This window comes from Haliaeetus leucocephalus, unplaced genomic scaffold, assembly GCF_000737465.1.
Source record: "Haliaeetus leucocephalus isolate CR32 unplaced genomic scaffold, Haliaeetus_leucocephalus-4.0 Scaffold992, whole genome shotgun sequence".
In the NCBI taxonomy this organism is placed as follows: Eukaryota; Metazoa; Chordata; class Aves; order Accipitriformes; family Accipitridae; genus Haliaeetus; species Haliaeetus leucocephalus.
This window is the reverse complement of record NW_010973428.1, coordinates 3,528,749-3,551,420: the sequence shown is the minus strand read 5'-3', so window position 1 is coordinate 3,551,420 and position 22,672 is coordinate 3,528,749. Positions and strand designations below refer to the sequence as shown.

The 22,672-nt window shown below is 40.5% G+C and overlaps 1 protein-coding gene across 1 annotated transcript; it reads right to left on the bottom strand.

Moving 5' to 3' along the window:
• Positions 1–695: 695 nt before the first annotated feature.
• RAB32 (RAB32, member RAS oncogene family) lies at positions 696–22,300 on the bottom strand. The gene is made up of 3 exons (XM_010584511.1): positions 22,025–22,300; positions 4,610–4,887; positions 696–2,250 (listed from the first exon to the last, which is right to left on the bottom strand). Exons 1-3 carry the CDS (start codon positions 22,251–22,253, stop codon positions 2,101–2,103), a joined length of 657 nt encoding a protein of 218 aa, XP_010582813.1. The 5' UTR covers positions 22,254–22,300; the 3' UTR covers positions 696–2,100.
• Positions 22,301–22,672: the final 372 nt, after the last annotated feature.

Here is a 22,672-nt window from a genome sequence, read left to right as displayed (position 1 = left end):
GGAGATTAAACAGCTTATTGAAAGTGAGTTAACAGTCTAAATGGAGTTGTTCAAGTGACTGAATAGGAAGATTATGGTAGTTCCAGGTTAACTACAAAGGTTAACAACTCAAACAAGCCAGCATGCAAGGAACATGGACGGGGTGCAACTTCCTTTCTGAAGGGCTACAGACTTTCAAAAAACAACTTATAGCAATCAAGCTTTGAGTGTCCAATAAATCTGCACAAGCCTAATGGACACATTCTTTACACAGTGTTGCATGGTAGGAGGATAAGAGACCATAGACATAAGTTGAATTTAGAAATGTTCAGACTACATAAACCCTCAGGGGACAGTCAGGCATTGAAACAACTTTCCCAGGGCCATACAGTCCCCATTGTTGAAGGTTTAAGACCAGACCACACGAAAGCCTAAGCACCCCAGTATGACCTTACTTGGAGAAGGATGTTGGCTTAGAAGACTTCCTAAGAACCCTTTCATCTGAATTATCTTATGATCCTAAGCTAGTTAAATCCAGTTTTAGCTTATGCTAAGCCTTACTGTAGTAATTTAAAATAAGCCTTTAACATAGCAGCTACTAGGAGATAAAGTTGTTTTCAAATGTCAGTGAAAGCATTTGTGTATAGACTGGGACACGATGTGAAGATTCATGTTCTCAAAAGCATACACCAACAACATACATAAGATGCCCAAATATATTTATTTGTCTCTTAAAAAGTATGTTACTCTTTAGAAAAAAAGACAGCCTAGGAAATCTCAATACAGATTAAAGTATATCCAATCTGGCACATACTTCATGCTAATGTTTAAGTAAACATCAGCACCATCAGACCAAGCAAGATAAGACTTCTGAAGTCAGTAGCAATGAGGTACCAGGACAGAAGAAACCCTTAAAATAAAGGGGAGCTTCAAAGCCTTTCAGCCAAGCAGACCCAGAGTTCCAGAACATATTCAAGAATGGTGAAATCTCTCTAATCCTTTTGATCTTCACTTGCTGCCAAAAATATGTATAACAAGGAAACATAAGCATCTCAGTATATAGAGTTACAAACTGGTAAGCCAGTTCACCAGTTCCAAGTCAGAAGAGTGCAGCACTGTTCTAAAACTGAAAAAGCTAGAGCTTGGGTTTTGGGGGTTTTTTGATAGGCTAGCAAGAACCAGTTAAGCTATTTCCTTCAAGACCTCTCTCCTTCCTCATGGTATTCACAACCATCTCAAGACAGAAGGAAAAAGAAGGAAGTTCATTATCACAGGATAGTAAGATATTTACTTTTTGAACTCTTGGTAAAGTTTTCAGTGTTAGTTCATGAAAAAGTTACTGGATGTTTATTTGTGGATGTGCATATGGGTGAGGTTACCATAGCTATGTGCCAGCAGTAAAACTGTATTCATTAATGTGTTTCATATGTAAAGTATTAGCTGAAAATATTCTGCCTTAAATGGCTAGGGATGCATTTTTGTTAGTAATTCTATAACCATGCCTTTCCCCTGTTAAGTACAATCTTTCACCCATCTTGTTCTTACTCAGTGGTAAAAGCCATCTACTTCACTCAGTCCTAGTGAGCACACTGAGAAAGATACCTTCCATCTGTCATTGGCCCCTTCAAGATTTCTGGGATGTCTTGATCCAGGAGAACTAGATCCTCATGGTGGGGGATAATAAATAGGGACAAGTGTGTAGGTGAGAAGGCTAAAGTGGGACAGTACTGGTGACAAAGGAAAAGTTTACTTTAAAGGTGCAAGTGTCTGTTCAGCTAAAACCATGACGAGTGAGTCCTGTTTGGAATGCAGCATATGCCCTAGAAGCAAACTAGACACTGAATGTTGTCTTTGTTCCTTTTTAGGAGTGTAAACACTACCTTATGTTCTCAAGAAGACACTAATCAGACTTAGATGCAGCCACTCAAGCAAGTGGAAGGATAACCCACAAGATACTCAGTTTCATGCTAAACAAGAATATGTAAACACCCACAAGAATCACCTATTCAGATAATACCAGACACCCCATATGGATTGTCACAATGCAGCACCATAGCAGCAGTTTGATTTAAGGAACAGTCTTGCTGCTCATCCCATCACATTTACTGAACAGTGGTAGCATTAGCAGCACTGTGATTTACTCTCTGCTTTCAATGGGTCTAGGTCCAGTTTTGGTTTCCCCACATCATTCTCTTCATTAGGAAAGGTTTTGTAGTTGGCAAGGATGTTTTCCACCAAGAATCGAGCAGCTTCATCTATGTTGATGTTGTCCTAAAAATGTTGAAAGCAAAGAAGTCAGTTATTTTTGGAAACAGTCCCACATTCCCATTAGAAGCTGGCCAAATACAAAAATTCTTCTACAGTCTTTTTTTGCTTTTTTCAAAAAAAGTTACCAGAAAGTTTTGAGACAAAGTTATTCACCCATATTACAAACAGGATACTTCAAGTCTAATCTCATAGGCAGTTGGTGTCTTTTCTGCATCAGGAAAGATAATAGGCAACTACACTGTTCATAGTAGTCTTCTACCTTTTGGGGCCTTTTTCTTCTGCTGCTGCACTTATTTATGTAAAAGGACCTTTTCTAACAGCCTCAAAACCCCAGCTAAATCAGGGTGCCTCATCTAGCCACTCTACAGTTTCTTGTGCATGGTTTGAAAAGTACCTTCACATACACTCTAAAGAAGGTGATGAAATACGTCTCTAGGTATCTCAGTTACTGATGGACCAAGCTGGCCAGTGCAAAGGGGCCTTTGGCCACAGCTTTGACCTGGCTGGTCCACCTCATAGCTCACCACAGGGCTGCCACGTTTGGAATTGCTCATCTTTGGTTCCAAAGGAAGTACCAACCCAGTATACTCTTCTGTCTTCATAATTGTAGACCTAAACTCTACAAGAGCAAGGTTAGATCATGAGAACATCTGACCCATCACTACTGCACTTTACAAGCTTGTGGTTGTCAGCCATAAACTGCTTTTGGCAGTTTGCAAATAGGCACTTTTGCCTGCCCAGAGCAGAGGAGGATTCTCCTCAGTTTAATGTGAGGATGTTCATAAGATTTTTCTATGAATGTTTATACTCTCTGCAGTTCTTCTGCCTTTAATGTTCTCCCTAACCCACAGGGAGTGGGACCTATATTACTGATGACTAGACTGAAGATTCAAGTATCAGTTCCAGCAGAAAGGCAAAAGCAGATTATCAGGATATTTAAGTGGGCAGGACTTAAAACCATAAACTGATCTGGTATGCTTAAGAAACAAGAAAGCTGTCCTGAATTTTTGCTAAGCTATTTAAACTACACCTCTTCAGAGTCCTAAGCAAGTCAATTCATAACTGAACTAGGACTAATATTGTCTGGACTTTTCTCTGCCAAGAGACCAAGAACCATGTTTTACATTGTCATGTCTTAATGCCACCTAAAATGCAAGCTGTCACTACCCTCCCGTGTTAGGTTTTGTTCCAATGTTACATGCATTTATTTTTAACCCATGTTGAAGTTTATACATAGCAGTGTTATGGGCAGGTGAAGCTTCAGGGAAGACAACGCAAAGGAGAATCTTGGTATACTTTTTGAGTATAAAGAGCCTTAAAACGTGATTTTTTAGGAACAGATGAGTGGGTTTGGGAATTATTTATTCAAATGAAAATGAATTATTAGCTAATTTAACCAATTCCTGTCACTGCGTACCCTTCTTTTAAATTTATCAGAAAGAGGCTTGTTACTTTATTTCTTATATTTGTCTTAAACTTTTTTCTTTAAAAGAGCTGTCTAAGCATCATTTTGTGCCAGTTCATCAGCAGCAGTTAAAGGAAGTACACAAGCCAAGGGAAAAGAGGGACCTTGAGGTTTAGCTTACCATATAAAGGAGTTATTAGCCAGACCAGTAATCTGGCCACATTGTCTTTATCTAGAGGAACCTTTCATTTTAAGGATCAGTCGAGTTTTAAGGAACTGTTGGATTTCACTGCCAACTAAGCTACTGAAAGCTTATCTGCACATTGACCAAGCCTCTACACTAAAAGTGTACAATATATGAAGTTACTCAGAGCTGTTTGAATAAAGCAGCTGTCTATCTTAGCTTAAGTTACTATACAGAACAATTTGGTTTTCTCCAGTTCAGTCTTGAAACTGCCTGATAAAATAGAAAAGTGCTTTAGTGACAATGTTACCATCTGGGTAGGTAATAACAAGTGAGGAAATAGCTTGTTCACTTGTAGAGTCTTGCAACTTCCTACATGCAACAGTGAAGACAGAGGCTGCAATTTAAAAACCTGCACCTAAAGATTACTTGATTCTTTTGAATAGTTTGATCAGCATTTAGTAGTATTAACATCTGAAGAATTACTCTGATCCTGATGCATGCAATATGAAAAACAACTTAAACTCAGTTAATTGAAGTTTCCAGTTAGTTTTAAGGGTCTCTGAATTTAAGATGGAGTTCTAATCTAAACCAAATATGCTGCAGGTCTTCCTCAGGAGTGAAGTAGCCTGCACATCACTTCCAACTTTTGCTGAACGTTGGAGACTTTACTGTCACTTCTTATACTGGATAATTTTATTCCCCACATGGCTATATTCATCCATATTTCTGCCAATACTTAGAAGAGTTAAAACATGTTTCTTTATGCTCACCTTGGCAGATGTTTCAAACCATCCAACAAAGCCACCCTCTCTGCAGAACTGGTCCATTTGAGAGGGATTCTGGCTGCCATCTTTCTTCTGGTCACACTTGTTTGCAAGAAGAACAGCAGGGATGGGGCTGCCATTGGGAAGTAGTACTTTACTGTCCAAATCATGCTTCCATTTTGAAACAGCCTCAAAAGTGGAGCCTCTTGTGACATCGAAGACCACAAAAGCACCAACTGCCTCTTTGTAGTATACTCTGGTCATATTTCCAAAGCGCTCCTGGCCTGAAAGAAAAGACAGCGATGGAGAATATTTATATTTAAGCATGAACTGTAGTCAATGTAGATGGATTTCTGTACCAGGGTAGTACATACGAGTTTGGCATTCAGGTCTAGTCACCTAGTTCATACAACATTGCCTCTTCTATCCTATGTAAGCTCATTGTAATAGCCATAATGGCTATTATACACAACAAGTCAGATGCTAAAATCAGTTTGCAATCTCAACTACCACTTTGAATTTGTTTTTTTTAAACTTATTTGTTGAGTAGTGTTCTTTGAGAAGTAATGCCTAAAACCACTACCAGCACAGCTATACGCAAATCATTCTTTCATCAAAAAACTTCTGCAAGATTTAGATATAAATCTAGTTACTTCAGCTAAAGACTTAAGCAAACTCAGAGTATTTTTCTGAAGGGTAAGCAACAAAGGTTTCTACAAGCTCCGAGGCTAACAGCCTTCAAAGCATCTTCTGAACAAGTCACCTATATTATAGATTTTTTCCTTGTGGACAAGCTCAAAATGAGCTAGTTTAACAGTTCTAGCTAAGCCTGTTATCTTTGACTTCATCTTTTAAGTCTAAGACCTTCTCTGGAATAATTTCCAACTAGGAGTTCTACAGCAATCCCAGTATTTGAAACAAGATTATCAGAATAATTAAAGTACAATTATTCACAACAGAAATCCAGATGAAAACCAATGGTCAGCAAGTAAACTAGAAAAGTGTTTTCTTAAGTACAGTAGTCAGTATACTCAAAATGTGAATTACAGTGCCAGTTCAGTTATTCTTCCGTTTCGAAGGTCAGACTACCATGCTGTGTTGGTACTCAAGTACGCATAGCTGTGTCAAGTGGTAGCATGTTGCTTGGGAAGTTCAGGCTGCTAAAATAGCTTTCTGCTTTGTTCAGAAGTCTTCATTGGGAAAGTAGTCCCTGCACTTTATAATTTAATTTTATAGTGTATCATTACTTCAGCTTTTAGCATTTAGTGCATATGCTGTTTTAGAATAGATAGAGAAAGTAAGAATTTTAATTGGAAACATAGTTGTCCTCTGTTTATAAACATTCAAGTCCACCTTTGATTAGCAAGGCCAAACAGTTACAAGAACTGGGTATTGTCATCTCAGAAAGAGCCAGAAATTCATTAGGTGAAGGAACTTGGCAAGGGATCCTGTTCAACAGCATGTTTTTCTAGCTCACTTGCCTCATTTTAATGTCAGTACTTCAGTGTACCAATTAGCTCATTCCCTATAAACATCCTGATCAAAAAAGGTTGACTAAGGAGTTGTTAGAATTGCCTAAAAGCAGCAGCAGCTACAGTGAAGTTCCAGAGAACTATAAAGCTCTACAAAGCTACTTCTGGCTGTTCAATGTTAAACTATGATATCGCATAAAACAGCATCACTAACCAGCATATTCTGAGGAGTGGAAGTTACGCATGAATTTCTTCACTACCAGCTCATCATCCCCTGTGTGAGAACAAGGAGCATGCAAGAGGAAAGCTCTTCCCTCCATATTCAAAGCTCAAGTTTTGAAAGCAGCATTTATGCCATGGATTCCAAGGCCAACAAGCCAGGCGCCAAGCCTGCATCTCAGTGACGACGTCACTGGGAGAGACACATCGCTGATACAAGTCTCCTAAACAGTGTATACAGAACTTTTGTATACAAGAGATTCACATTGTCCCCCTAGGCCTTTCCAGGCTGGATTCTTATACCCAAAAGCTGTTTTTGGTATAGCCTTACTACAAATTGTTCTACCATGTGCCCACTGTTTTCATGAATCAAATACCATTAGGAAAGAATTTGGCCAGAAGGCTTTTGCTAATTCTGCAGACCAATTGTGTCACATCTAAAGAAGCTTCACATTTAGATTGTGGGGATTTTGTTTTTTAAAGGGAGTTGCACAGGGTCAAATTTAGTTACATTGAGCCAGTCACTGCATATGGCACCACACAAGCTATGAGGAGCTCCTTCTCAGCTTCCCCATTTGTTTAGCCATCAGTCTCACCATTGATTCCTGCGACATGGGAACACCTCCGACTGTGCTAAAGCACTGAGTCTTGTGTCCGATTCAGGCAGTATATCCCTTCACACCATAGGACGGGCCCACAAAACAAACAGTGTAATCTCAACATCTACAGTGCTCTGCACCAATCTCAGTCTTTTACAGAAAGATTTCTTCAGTTTGGCCCCAAAATATTCTAGAAATGAACTCCACTTGCTGGTATTTATATGAGACTGTACATGAATCTGAAGCAGCAAGGGGAACAGTCCCACTAGTCCTCCCTATTCAGTTGCTGGAGATCTGTGGGGATTTCAGTCTTTCTTTAATTAAGGCTGTAAGTTTTTCCAAAAACTTGGTGGATGTTTACAGAAGAAAATTAAGTTGCATTGATTAGTTGCAGAAAGGGTTGCTAGACTGTTACCAGCAAGGAGCAAAGACAGCAAAATCACTATGCATGAAAACTAAGTTATTTGGGAATTGCAGAAAAGGTTATCAGGCAGTTACCATTTCTCAGATAGCTGTGCATGCTGTAAGTAAACATGGCTGTGATCAGTTACTACAGTGAAGGACATTGCCATTGACTGAATCCCTTCCTGTCTACTGCCCTGCCATCCAAAAAAAGCTTTAAAGATAAAGAACAGTTAGCAAGCAGGCCACATTAGCCTCCTAGAGCAATAACCCTTGCTGAAATCTGGACAACACAGTGCATTTAAGGTGTATGAAAGATTGAATTAGTACAGCATCACATATAGCTTCCAAAGAAAAGAAACAAAGTTCCAAACTTCATATCATAATCAAACTTGAAGAGTCCTAAACACCACCAAATGGTTTTTCTTAAAGAAATAACAAGGGGACTAGCCTTGGCCAGAAAGTCTGATCATCACTCAGATAAGTTTATCAATTCCATTTCCAAAAGAATTTCCATCATCTTACCATAGCCAGTCTTCCCCACCCACCTGGCCCAATGCCTTTATATACAATGAGCTGGAGAGCTGCATTGACTGGTAATCAACCAAGATTGCCTGGCAGTTCATTCCTTGACACTAGTGACTTCTCGTGCCCCAGTATCCCCCAGCCTATATGAAGCATTAACACCACTCAGCCTCCTGCCAGATATGTGATACCAGAAAGGCAATAAGAGTCTTGCAGCGGAGCAGCAGACTAGCTGAATCCCCTCATGGGGTCCTAACCAGGAGAAAGGCCACTGCAAGAGGGGCTGTGCTAAGTGGCAGATTCAGGAGCTCTGGAATAATGCAGAAGGTTAGCTTTGTACGGTAGCTTTTCTCATTGTGTGAGAAGACAGCAGTTCTGGTAGGAATGTAACCTGCACTGAACTGTACTTTATCTTGTACTCTACAGCAGTCATTTAGAAAACATGGGCTTCAGCTGTCCAGAACAATCCTTTAAGTATTATTTCTAGCTGGCTTTATTGATAGAAGTTGAAATTTTTCTCTTCTAGTATAAGTTTTAGATTTGGAAAAACATTAATACATATTCTTCTGTAATTTAAGTTTGGGTGAAAGCAGACAACTGATATGCATATCAGCATAAAAGCTTTTACTTTTTAGATTTAGGCTTTGCATAAGGAGGATTTGGAGCTCACAAGCTCGACACCACTGTAGTATTAGAGATCAATGCCTTTTAATAGGCCAAATACATTCCAGTACGAGTGTTGCCCTTTTCTAAAGTAGCCCAAACTCCAAAACAGTTTATTACAGAGCTGCTTTCACCTCTAGAATTCACATTCACTGACAATAAACCTGACCTGCGTACTAGTTTACAACTGCTCTTCCATCCTGTCTGGAGGCCTAATGAGGATGGATATATTCTTTTTATTCCATAGAAAGATGACAGAAGCAATAACACATGGCTCGCATAAGACATAAGAGTTTTGTTGTGGTAAAAGGTATATGGCATGAGGCAGGAAGAGAATTCAGTATAAAGTGAGTAGATTTTCTTTATAATCTTGTTATTACTGACAATGCACATGCTGAGCTTCTTGTAGGGGATACAGAACATTCTAGACAGCATTTTGAAAATTTAACAGGACTTTCAGGCAAAGCTTTTACAAGTGCTTTTCTGCTTGCAAAACAACTCGTACAGAAAAAGCAAACTGTACAACACACTACTCCTCCAAAGTCTGGAGTCTGAACATCATTCTTTGTTATTAAAACAAAATTACTCAATTTTTGCCATGCTTAGTTCAGCCAGGGATTTATCATTCCCTTTACTATGTCCAACAGAATTTTTGCTGTAGTCATTTCACCATGTGCGAGAACAGTGTTGAGCAGTGCAGAAAGTGGATCATACACCCAGAGGGGAAAAAGGCTAGAAGTGATCAGATGAAACTAGACTTAAAATCTCCAGTGTGTATAACCATGGAAGGAAGAAGACAGGAAGATATCTACTTGCTTACTACAGCAGTATGGAAAGGACATCATAGGATTAATCATTCTGGTAGGTCTAGTGCCTTGACATAAGCCTGATGGTACCACAAAGTTATACTTTCTCCATGTTTTAGGGATTCAGGTGTAGATGAGGAGCAAAGCTACAGTACAGTCATGGGGATCAGAGGTTTTGTCTGGGGGTATGGAAGTGGCTGCATGCAATGCAAAGTTCTGCATTCTCTCACCACAAAGTTTTCACTTCTAAATGACTCGGCACATATTGTCACCATATTTTCCAGTAATTGCAACAACATTCAGTGAAATACTTGCATAATGTCATGCATCAGGAACTAATAACAGTTCCCTACAGCAGCATCACAGGAATTAAGTTTAGTTTAAAACTATATCAGAGATTGAGAGCTATTCTTGCTTCCCAGTTTACATTATAAGAGGGGTAAACTGTAAGCTAAAAACTACATGAAAAATATTACAGCCAGGGCTGACATTAGAAGCTTTATCTTTGTCCTTTACTGCAAAAGATAAGTTATCATTGTAAGATTCAGCCAGTGCCAACCTTGCCTTGAAGTACATTTTAAAGAGCTTCTGCAGCAATCTTTCCCAGTGTTTATTCCTGGGAATAAACAACAGTCCTGTTTATCACAGCAGTGTGAATCATCATTGTGGTAGTTCTTGCTTTTAGTTAGCAGGAGATATCCTACACTCCTACCATTATTTCTGCTCTTAACTCCTCCTATGCAATGGGAATTGAGGCTAGAAAAAGCAAGTTAAATGTACAAATGACTGCTGGATATGCATGATACTAATTTTGTCAGGGTTCCTTCTCCCAGAATACTTGTCATACCTAGAAGCCTTAATATGCTTAATATGTAGTTTATATGAACAAGAACTTACTCAAGGAGAGTAAAATGGCCCATCTAGAAGAAGATTCCCCAGCTATACTTTTTTTGCTGTGAAGGCAAATTTTGGTTTACTTCTGTCAATACCAACTGTATAGCATGAGTTCCCTACCTTGTAAAAATCTAAGCTTAGTCTTACCTGAATCCACAGAACCCAGAAACCAGATCTGTGTTAGTTGCATTTAAACCCTTAACATCTCATCAGAAATAATGATGGAGAACTGAACGAAGTTCTTCAGAGTTCTTCTCTTTCAGATGAGACTAATGGTTCTGGCATCCTCCCAAAACTGTGTCATTAATGAGGAAGAGAAAGATGACCAATGGTTCTAAAAGCCTGACAGCTGGAAGAATGATGGAACAAATAGTTTCTTTCATTGAAGTAATGTTAGTTCAAGTCATCTTTGACAGGTTAATCAGTTTAATGGGTGGCCAGAGCTCAAAACTTGATTTTAATAAGTTTGGCAGTTCCACATCAAATAATCTTAAACTATAGATGTATAGTCTAGACTGCAGTCACCCAAAAGTCAATGCACAACTAGCCGAAAAGTTTTATTCCAAAGTTGTTTGCTACTAAGTGGAAGACCATTGCAATGAAGTTTTGAAGTTTTTTCCTGGACCCAATAATACAGAGTTGTCAGGAGTCTGATGATAAACAGCAAAAAGTCTTCAGTTTATGAATAAAGCCAAGCAGCTCTTGCCAACATCGTCCTTTGGAATGCTGAAACTCAGAGTTCAGTTAGTTTAAAAGGCAGTTTAAGTTCAACAGAAAGAAGTAATATACCACACAGGAAAAGTTTAATCTACAAAACCAAGCCAGAAAAACTATCCAGCAATACTGCAGTAGTGAAGAAAATTATTAACAGACCTAGTGAATCAAATTAAGTCAGTTCAAAATGCATAGAAGTAGCATCCTGCGAGTGTGTTTCAGTTATTCTGCTTTTCTGTCAACAGGTACTATGCACTGCAGTGAACTCACAGGATGCTTATTAAGCTATAGTGAATGATTGTAATAAATCAGTTTTAGTCTGGGAATACTTGAACATACTCCTTCCATTGTGAGCAGGGTTCTCAGATCAACTACTACCATGACCACTAATAGTCAATTAGTCATGCCAAAATTCAAGAAGGGTCATTAGTGACATTCAGATTAACTCCAATTTGACTGCTAACACCACAGCTCTTAGGTTCTTGCTATCAACTGCTCTGACCTTATCGGCCACACAGTGTGCAAGCACAGTGCCACTATTTAGGCTTCAGTGCCAAACGCCGCAAGTTAGCCATTTCAGACAACTTCCAGGACCATGAGACATTTGAGTTTTTATTCAACCTAGACAGGAAAAAAGACCCCACAATTCAACAGTAAGTGAAATCCCTTTTTTCCAGTCTTCCTTCTGCCAAGGGAAGGCCTAACCTAATGAACACTCTCCTCCCTGCTCCAGTTGTGTTAGAGAAAAATCTTTTGTAAAGCAACTCCCTGAATTTCTAGGGTCAGACTTTCACATACCAACATCAAGGAACATCTAAGTGGCAGGTCCTTATTTACAATTCCAACTCTCAGTAAAGTTATGCCATTCGTGTGGTAGATTTAAGCTAAAGCACCATCCAAAATGGCTGGGCATGCAGCCCAATCCTCTCATTGAGTTAGAGCCACTGTTGCTTTCAAAACTCACCTAAGTCTTTTAAGAGCCACAGGCAAGAACAAACTACACTCTGTATGCCTGTTGGTCCTACAGCTGGATGTTTGGCACAATACAGCAAATATCCAGAACTGCCCTGAGGATGCATCTCCCAGTTCTCCAGACATCCAACATACATTTTAGCACTACCAGGGTCAGGTGTGAGCTGACTGAGGCTCCTTTTTAGCCAGATATATCAATATGTTACTGGCAAACTACCACTGTTGACAGCATTCCCCCCTCTCCCCAAACCAGCACAGCTTGTCCCAGAACTGTCTTACCCAATTAGAATGAATCTGTTATTCAGCAAGAAGTAGGTTAACCAAACCACTATCAATATTACAGGACATGCTCAAGTGTGTCTACCTGCTTTTTCACATGGGTAGCAGCTGTAGATTGAGAGCAGACAGACTCTGAGACTGTCAATACTAGATGGGTCTCCAACTCCTCACTCCTACCCATTTAAGCTATTAGTGCAAAGTTGCCACGTGTCTAAACCACAGAGGTGTTGAACTATACTAGCAGCTCCAGCAGATATTAGAAACCTGTAAGTGTTAAAGGCACATCTAGCCTGACTTTTACTTTCCAGCACTGTGGAAGTAATATTTTGTATTTGTGGTTCTGGTGGCAAACACCAAGAGGTTAAAAAGCAAGAACTACAAGAATATTATATCTTCCTGTATTAGGCAGTACTAGAAACAGTTTCCCTGACTGCAGCTCTTATAGTTTCTAACAGACAAAAGCAGCCTCAGAGGCTTTTTGGTGAATTGCTAGTGTCCTTTCTTACTAAAGGTGCAATGGGAAAGTTAACTGACCACTGGATGAACCTCTTCCCAACAGGAATTGTCCCAAACCCTTCAGAAGAATGGTCTTCAGGGGAAAAGGTAACCAGCCAGTTAATGTCTGTTCAGCTGACTCCCACATTACCATAAGAGGTAACATTTGGTCCTCTGGTTATGTCTACGTTAGAAAGTTGCAAGGTGCAGTTAAAGCAGTTCCGCTGAATGAGACAGTGTCAGAGACCTGACATCCACAGTATACTATATATAGAGTATGTATGAGAGACTCTGAAGTAATTGAAAAGTCACTGAAGAATATAAATTCCAGTGCAACAGTAGTTTGATTGTTTAGATCATAACACTGTTTTCACATGTTCTTAAAGTCACTATTTCATTCTGAATTAGTAGGAGGTAGTTTTCTCTAAAGTTTCATGGCACAACACAGCCAGTTTCTAACCTAACAATTTGTTAGCTACCTGAATTTTCAAAAATCAGTGACTAATCTTTCCATTCACTGTTCACTGTCATTACACTTTATTCTCAAGCAGGACAGTCCTGTTTACTACCAGTAAAACAACAAGAGCGCTGAGGTGCAAGTGCTCAGAAGTTAAACACCTAATTTCCATCAGGAATGCTGACCACATCTATCATCCTAAGAGATGGAAAAAGCACACCATTCTCCTTCACAAAGATAGAAAGCCTTCCTCAAACAATCGCACAGCTCTCACAGGGAATTTCACAGCAAGACTGATAAACTTTTCACTGCTGCCTGTAGCCTTGGGCTAATCTAACGATTTAAGATTGTCCAAACTGACTTTAACAGCTTACTGTCTTGTCTTTAAGAAGTTTAGAGGCAATACCCTGCACTTACTGTTCAACTGGCTTCGTCCCGCATCGAATGTGTGTAAAAGTATGACAGTCATGTTTGTATAACAAAGTTTCACTTGTTTTGCTTGCATCTTTGGTAAACTGCAAACTAACAAGAGAGGAAGTCCCTGACTAAGCACTAGATTTCCATCCCCAGAAAAGTAGAGTTCAACCAAGCTAAATGATTTCTAACTAGCTGTCAAATGCAGCACACATGGAAAAACTCTCCTTGCGTTGGTATTCAGAAAAAGTTGGCATAGTCCAATTAGTGCAATGAATTGGAACTTCCTACATTTCTTTAACTAGACTTACCTAAACAAGTCATCCAAGAGACTAACAAGCAAGAGTTAAGCTATTTCATGCCTGACACCCTCTAATCCATCTCCTTTGGTGTGCTGTCATGCAGCCAGAACTGTACTGTGTACTTAAAAGCGATGCTGCGTGGTACTACAGCAGTTCACAGCACACAGGAGAACAAGTCTAAAGTCAGTTTGTCTCAAGAACAACTTTATCACGAGACTGAAAAAATGTTAATCTCTAAAATAGTCAATGTGTCATGACACATTGTGTGTGATTGGAATTTTGTACCAAATAGCTGCCACTTTTCTCTACCTAGCACTCTAGCTTGGGATCATTTAAAGAACAAGTTCCCATAAGCTGTTTGCGGTGACACTCAGGAGGCTGCTTTTTAATCTATTATTTGAAAAGCTGCTAAAATCCATACAATAAGGAATATTGGGTTTCATTTGCTGCTAATCTAGAAGTCAGTGCTTCTGAAAATTTGCTATGCTTTCTCTAGACAGAGTTAAGCTCTATAAACACCTGAAATCCCATCATTTTTCAAAGCATAATCTTACCAACCCATCTACCTTTGTTCTGTGTCTCCATAGCCAGAGGAGAACTCTGAACATCTAACATGCTACCACAGGTAGCTTGAGAAGCACATTGTGCTTTGTAGTCACTGCTTACTGGTGGTCATGCTAGCTTTAACACTTGGAAGAATTTCACAAGACCTATGAAAGCATAGGAAAGCATAAATAAATTCCCTCACTGCAAATCACTTCCTTCTGACATGGCATATCACACTTCAGAACCTCTGAAGTGAGTATTTGGAGGGAACAGCTTACAACAGACTGCAAAAGCAAGGCAATGGTTACCACCAGAGCTCAAGGAAGGTATTTCCCACAGCTGTGAGACTGAATCCCAGTGGCCTTGCTCATTACTGAAGGGAAGAATCTTATTTTATACAGCATGGAGCCTTTTTTGGAACCAGGTAGCTTAGATTATTTTCTTTCCTGCATTTCACGAGACAGGTAATCAGCTGAGGACAACCCCTTCCCAACACTTGCTAACTCAAATTGTACTTGTGTACAGATACTTCAATGACACCCTGTCCTAGTGTGCATATGAAGCAAACCAAACTGGTAAGAGGCAAAGTGGAGACATAAATAAGGTGAAGACACCAAGACCCTGGAGCTGCAACACTGATGCAAGGAAAATTGATAGATGTTGATTTACATTCATGTAAACTCCATACATTAAGAGAAAACTATATATTTAATATTGTCTCCACCCATTCACCTCCGAAGGGTAATGCACTTGACTTGTAAAACCAGCTTAATTTCTGACTACTTGAATCAGTATTACACGAAGGGCAAGAATTTAGCCAATAGTTGCCTCAAAGTTTATGATCAATGTAAGTTAATGATTTCTAGTTTGTTTTATAATCTGACTCAAAAATTAGTTATGATGTGTGATACATACTGGTTTTCCTCCTGTCTGCTGTACTGCACATAAGAACTTAGGTACCATTTCCATTCAAGGTAGCTTCCCCCCTGCCCATTTGATGGATACCCATCCATCCATCCTTTATTCTCTGTATCAGAGCACTAGGGAAGCATTTTCATTGTGATCTTGTAGAAAGCATAAAGCTTCTGAGCAACTGCTATATATGATATGAACCATATCTATTTGAAAATAAGGCTGAAGCTCCATCTATTCCATAGTGATTAGAAGCTCAAGCACTAAGTACATTTCCATTGTTGACAGAAACTAAGAGTACCAGCGAGATCAATACAGCAAACTTTCTTTTAAGCCTGTAGTAGATCAGGTGGTCTTCTAAGATCACATCTTTAACCCCATTTCTTGCAAGGCACCTAGAAAAGCCTATGGTGAAATTCTAAGCTTATTTCCAAGACACTCAAAGAACATCTGTCTCAATTCTACCATTTAACTGAAAATTAACTGAACAGTCCCGTCTTGCATAATCAAAATTACCATACTGAACCGCCTTACAACACCAACTTCAAGACAGTAACATTTCCCATATGCTTACAGAATTCCATGAGCACACAGGCTTTAAGAAGTTTAGTTCCAGATAACATATACAGTACTTTGAGTTGCTATGTAATACAGTACTAAGCACAAGAACCTTCACCAATATGACTGATTCAGTACCCCACGGGTAAGACAAGGAAATTACTTCATCAGCAAGACCAATAACCATACCTTGCTTGATAGCATTTCAGAAAAAAGTACTTAAACAGAAGAACTCCAAGAAAGCAAGCATGTTGACATCCAGAGCTTGTATTCAGCGACATCTGAAGGCTGGAAACATACCATAGAGAAACAAGTTTAACATTTGGATACTTAGCTGTAGAGCTCCAAGCACAGCAAGTCATTCTCAACTGAAAGCTCATAACTAATTCAGCTATTGCAGAAGAGTCACAAGAAAGGACACCCACACAAGATTTCCCACAGAGGGGTGGTTACTAGAAGGAAACATACAGTACACCTTCAGTTAAGTTTCTTGGCTCTACTGCTTCTAAGACAGTGTTCAAAACCTTTCAACATGAACACACCTTCTACTTTCCCCTCCTCAGACTTTATCTGCTAGCCTTGCATGTTTCCAGCCAACATCATGCTTAAGTAATTTTTCTCACATAAGATTTATACTTAAATGTGTGAGCAGGAAGCATTCAGAAATTGGTCACAGGTCTTCCAAATCTTTTTCATCAGTCTGGAGACTTAATCACATAAAAGATTCTCCAACCCTGACTGGGAGTTTTCTGACCTGCCTCAGCTGTTAGCAAAACAACAGTGCTCCCATCTCCACATGAAGGCAGCTGGTGCTGGAACCTTCATCACCATATAAACTAGGAAATAACTCGTCAGTTTCTGAAAAATCTCTGAGGTCCAAGTTCTGCATCTATTTCTGATGCAGTTATTTATGTGCACATTTTTCACTCATTAAGTATCTTTATAAACAGTGAGGGAAAAAACCACAGTTGAGGGCAGCTTATGCCTGAATTGTCTTGCCTCCACCCTATGCTCACTTGCACTAGGCACACAGCTAAGCAATTTTTTTAATGGTTTCTTTGCAGGAGTTGCCATTTTAATCCCTACACTGAGCTTCACAATGTGTTGTGGGTAAGGACAAGTTGTTACAAGAATACCTTGACCACCTTTAAAGACTACTACCTCCAAGCTCTTCATACTTAGAAGGGACTCCTCTGAAAAAGCAATTGAAGTACATACCCCTATGGCAGAGCTATGTATGTATGTACAAGAAATGGAGGAAATTTTCTGGTTGCCCCCTATAGACTTTCAGGGATGTATTAACATCGCTCAAGGCTTGCTTTAGACCTTATTTAAAAAAAAATAAAATCAGTCCACAATGCAAGAAACAAGTTAATGACCTGGCACATAGAAGTAACTTAGCAATCTTCTGTCAGTAGCACACACACAGACTGAGGAAAAACTGAAATATACAGCTGCTTGAAACTATAAGGTTTTTCACATGGAAAAATGCTATCTCACATACTGGAACAGCCTGAGTGCCTTTGAAACTCAGCCACCAAAATACACAACAGTACAAAGCTATGTTCCACAGAAGTGCATAGCTACTGAGCGCTCCACCTTTCCAGAGGAGATAGATCTTATTCCACTGGGACAGAAAATCTTATCAAGTGCAGCATCACTCCTGCTTATCTAAGCAAGAAGGCTTGAATTTTGTCCTCATTGTCTTGCTTTGCAAGTGCTCATTTCAGTTTAAGTTTTCTTCCCTGCTGTGAAGTAAGTTTTATAATATCCTCCTCCTTCTCCCACATCCATGGTTTCCTGCACTTACTTTGCCATTTCTCATGGCTTCCTATAGATGAGAGCAAGTTAACTTCCTAAGTAAGTTAAAAGCTTAACATCAACTCACATACCTAAGAATCATTAGTCTTCATAGAAAAGATGGGTTATTCCAGCTCTTCCTCAGCCTAGTATTTGAGCAAAATACTTCATCTGATTTCTCCATTCTCTTGGGGACCAGTATATACTTCTAACAAGTTAGAGTCCAGAACTTTTCAAGGAGACAGACAAGAGTTTAGTAACAAATTTCCATTCTACAAGTCTTACCATTCAACTCATGAAAGCTTGTTTAGAGCATGTTTACAATACTGAAGTACAATCATTCCTCTTCTGTTTGCCCAATTTTATAGCCACACTCTTCCAGTTAAAGCACTACTTCAGTTTTAATATTTTTCCAAATAAATTCTAATAAAGTCCTGGAAGAAGGGTGCTACTACACCAAAGTTAATGCAGAATTGCTCAGTCAAAGCTTTAAAAACAAATTTGTCTGCTAGTTGTCATTAGTGACATTCTTCAGGAGAAGCCAAGCTCAAGTGGTCGTCTTTGACTTTTACCACCCCTGCCCTCCAGCAAGTTGCATGTTCATACAGGCTGGTATGAGTGACAGTGATAGTCAATGTGATCATAAAGCAGCAGCTAACACTACTCAGTTGCTGGTCTTATTAGATCAGATCAAAAGTTTTTATGATACAGAAAATCCTTCAAGTGTCCTTTCAATGCTATTTGACTGAGTTTCATCAATATGCTGTATTCGCCTCCTACACTATGTTGTGGTCAGTGCAGTATACTCACTAAAACAGCATGCTTGTCAAGTAGGAATCTCCAGTGTATTGAAATAGACTTTCAAAGCGCTTCCCTATGATTAAGATTCCTCTGTTTTGTATCTCTTTACCACAATGACTCACTCCTATCTCCTGTTTATTTCACCAAATATTTATGTCCTTTGATCAAGGGGGTTAACCTAGTTCCAACGCTTTCAGAATTTATCCAGGAAGAGATATTTATCATAACTCCACATGTCAAGATAAAAAACAAGAGTAATGCCTAAGGGCAGCTAAGGTTTAGAAGCTTTGCTCCTGTAGGAACATGCATGTAATCTGTTCAGTTTCCTTCAGAATACCTCATGCTGCAACCGAGGTAATTTGACAGTAACTGATCAGTCTCAGTCCCAAGCTTTTTCATCTCCATTATTCAAGCAGCTACAACCTGTGTCTAAAAACTAGAATGCCTGAGTATTTCTGGAATACACAAGTCTAGGCACAGCAGTACCCTTCTTCACCCTTTACAATTTCACACCCCTTCCCCCTGATTCCGCTGCAGGAATTTGCATTACTTTGTACCTTACAACAAGAAGGCTATTTTCACCAGAAAAAGGCATAAGCAGTGTAACATTGTCATGCTCTATTTGATAGAATTTTCTAATCACAAAAACCCCCTCAGTTAGCATAAGAAACTGAAGTCACTCAGGAACCTGCTGCATTGCAATACACAGCACAACATTCATCACTTTCGCTACAATCACACCGGAAGCCAGCACAGTATCTGCATTATAATCTTTAGCTGATGATTGAACTGCATGGTTAGTTCTTATCATTGATTTAGGAATAGAACCTTAGATTGCAGCACCCAGCTCTTTGAGGAAAGCTTTTCATGATGAACTGTTAAGTACAAGCTTTGACCTAGTGAAAAATAACATGCCTTGCTATGCTTAAGGGTTAGACTTTAATTCAGAAGCCTTTTTAAATGCATAAAAATCAATTCAGAATGCCAGCACCATATTGCTTGCAGGGAAGTCACATGTAACATTACTTAGCATAAGATTTAGAACTCAAGAGATCTAAAGCTGTTTGTCTGCACACACCAGCAGAGAAAATTATCTACATGAGCTTTTGAAAGCCAGAAGACAGTTGGGCTCACGAGTTAAAAGGGAATGACTATCACATGCTCAGATATTTTGTTACACACTTCAACAAAGCGCTTTAGGGAATATGTGTTATGACTATATAGAAGCCATCTTCAACCTGGTTCTCTTAACTAGGAATTTCTACATAAGCCTGTTAACATCCTCAGGTATTTAGAAACATTCATGATTATAGATGTAGACAGCTGCAGAACACATTCCCAGGTCGAGGACTTCAACAGTTTTAAGACCATGAAACAACCCTTATGGATACTAAAATCCCCTTTATTTTAATCGTTAATGCTTAACTGAGATGTCAAGCTCTGTAGGAATCTGAACTGCTACTCTCATACTCACTAAGCACAGCCCAATTAAAAAAAAAAAAATCACTAAGATTACTTCTTTCCTTGGTCTTGTTTTTTGATTGGGGAAGGACCCCCAGCCCCTTGGAAACAGAATAGCCTAAGCTACCAGCTTAGACGTAAGAGTTTGGAGTGCAAATTGCAGAACAGTTGCATTTCCCTTTTTCATTGTTGCTAGGCAAAGACTAGTCAGGAGTTTCATACAAAAGTACACCACAACATAAAATAGGAAAAATATTTCTGCAACAGGAAAAATTTGGATTCTTCAATCTATCAGCAATATTAGCACAAGCCTCCAGGGATTTATCAGCAGCTCTTAAGTCAGTCTTCACCTAGCAGTGTCCAAGATACACTATAGGCAATAATCAAGAGTGAAAGATACTGTTTTCTAGATCTTTAAATTAATGCATGGGTGTATTGATAGGACTTCCCATAGCATAAATAGGTTCTGGTCCAAACTTTGTTACAAGTTACAGCTAAGTTTCTGCCTAGCCTGTTGAAACAGATTGCTTTGGCAAAGCACACAGCCTATCCCAGTCCCAGAAACCCAAGGGCTGAGAAGTTAAACACAAGCCTGGCAGCCTGCCAAAACCCAGGATCCTGACAGTCTCCCTGCTTCAATCTTTGGAACCCCAGACTTGCTGAAATATATCCAGAGCATTGTAGCAGCTCGTATTGATACTGCTAATTGATTTACAGAAAGTTAAAACTGATCCATAAAAGGGACACATCAAAAGAGAAAGCTTGCCAGGATTTTACTTGCTCTCCAAAACAGCAATTAGAAGATATCTTAGCTTGCCCTTACAGGCCAGCAGCAGAAAGATCTATCGTGTGTTTCAGCATACAGCAGCATGAAGCAGGCTTTTTAGTTTGAGGAGTCATATTTGAAGCGTTTTAAGATAACCTTTAGAAAGACCAGAAGGTGATGTACAGCTGGTCTGTCACAGGGTTACAGCAGCCACATGCTACGCTTCCTCTTTTCAGAGCTCCCACTGGCTAAAGCCTAGAGTTCATGGAAACAGTAACTACCAGCTGTTACCCCAGTATCTTCCAGTAGCATAAGCTTAAACACCAGCATTTGAAATAAAGTCTATTTTTTTGTATCCGAGGAGATATTCTGAACGTGGTAGAGAGGGATGAAGAGAGCTGCAGGTTAATACCTGGGCTGCACACAAAACTAGAAATGCAATACCAACTCGAGATCATTAAGGAGTTGAGGGGACAGACTTCTTACAAGACCACAGCAAAACAGAGTTTGTTCTGTGGCATTCAACACCACAGCATAAAGAAAGACAACCATGGTAGGTATACAATTGGGGTCTTTAAAACAGAGGTGCTAAAGAACAGTTTTGAATTCTATACCGGAAAGGAATGACATGTAGTTTGGACAAGTGAACAGGGCTTTTCTTGCTTCTGTGTGCTCAGAATACCTTTTTTGATACACAAACCCATGATTTGAATGCAGAACTAAACACAAGTCCCATTCCCTCACTCCACGTTGCAGCGACACAAGTTACTTTTCAATTAAGCAGGTGATTCCAAACATACAAAGTTTGAGCATGCTTCCTTTGAGGACATTTTGAGCTATTTGAGTTACCTTTAACCTGTAAGGTGTGCTTACTAAAGATAAGCTACTTGGAGAAGACATTTATTTCCTCTACAAGGGCTACAGGGCCATAACCATGAATGAATTCAAGCAACAGTCATAACCGAGGTCACAAGTGCCCCGGCAAGCAGGTCAGGAGGAGCAGTGTGAGCAGGAACCCTCCAGGAGCCAGCAGGCAGAGCAAAGCCGCTTTTTGAGGACTGCTGTAAGACCCTGGGCCAAGCCAAGAGCCCTGTAACATCAGCTAACGGGAGCACACACAGCTTATAAAGCCAAAAATTTCACTCCCGCAGAAACCTCCCTCTACTTACGCCCCAAATGCAGGCAAGAGGGATTGCAGGTAACGAGGGGAAGGAGGAAAAACAAGACACCAGACTTCACAACCAAAATACACCTTCCTCCGCAGAGGCCGGGCCCCGGGACCCCAGACAGCCGGGTTCACAGGCCTCTGCCCCCCAGGGCTCTCCTCTCGCCCTGCAGAGAGACGCCCACCCCCCGTCCCTTACCTGCTATATCCCAGAGCTGCAGCCGCACCAGGGTCTTGCTGTCCCAGTTGATGACTTTGAGCGCGAAATCCACCCCGATGGTGGCCCGGTAGTGCTGGGAAAAGAGCTGGTGGACGTACCTCTTGATAATACTGGTTTTACCCACTCCCAGCTCCCCGATCACCAGCACCTTGAAGAGATGCTCCCGGCACTCGGCCACGCCGGAGCCCGCTCCTTCCCCGCCGGCCATCCTCGACCCTCCGCCGGGAGCGCAGCTCTGCGGGGAGGCCGGGCAGCCGGGGCCGCGGCTCTCCCGCCTCTAGAAAACTTTTTTTTTTTTTTTTTTTTTGCTTTTCTCCAGCCGACAACTTCCCTCTAACTTTTTCCCCAACCGGCTCACCCGCTGGGCCGGCCCACGACGGTGAGGGGAGGGAGGGGAAAGGCTGAGGGGAACGGAGGGAAGGTCAACCCCCCTCACGCACCACCTGACTGCAGTCACAGGACGCGGAAACTCCGCGGGCTTATGAAGGCCTGGGAGGGCGGAGGGGAGGGACGGGGGGAAGGGCCCGCCCCGGGATGGGCCGTCTCCGAGGCGGGGAGACACCGGCTCCCCGGGCCCGCTCGCCCCGGGCGCTCCCCGGGGCACTACCGTGCCCCGGGGAGCGCCCG

Coding starts and splice junctions, on each gene's coding strand:
- RAB32 (XM_010584511.1), bottom strand. CDS start 22,253: ATGGCCGGCGGGGAAGGAGCGGGCTCCGGCGTGGCCGAGTGCCGGGAG. Junction 4,888..22,024: donor GCAGCTCTGGGATATAGCAG/GTAAGGGACGGG, acceptor CTTTTCTTTCAG/GCCAGGAGCGCTTTGGAAAT. Junction 2,251..4,609: donor GGTTTGAAACATCTGCCAAG/GTGAGCATAAAG, acceptor CAACATTTTTAG/GACAACATCAACATAGATGA.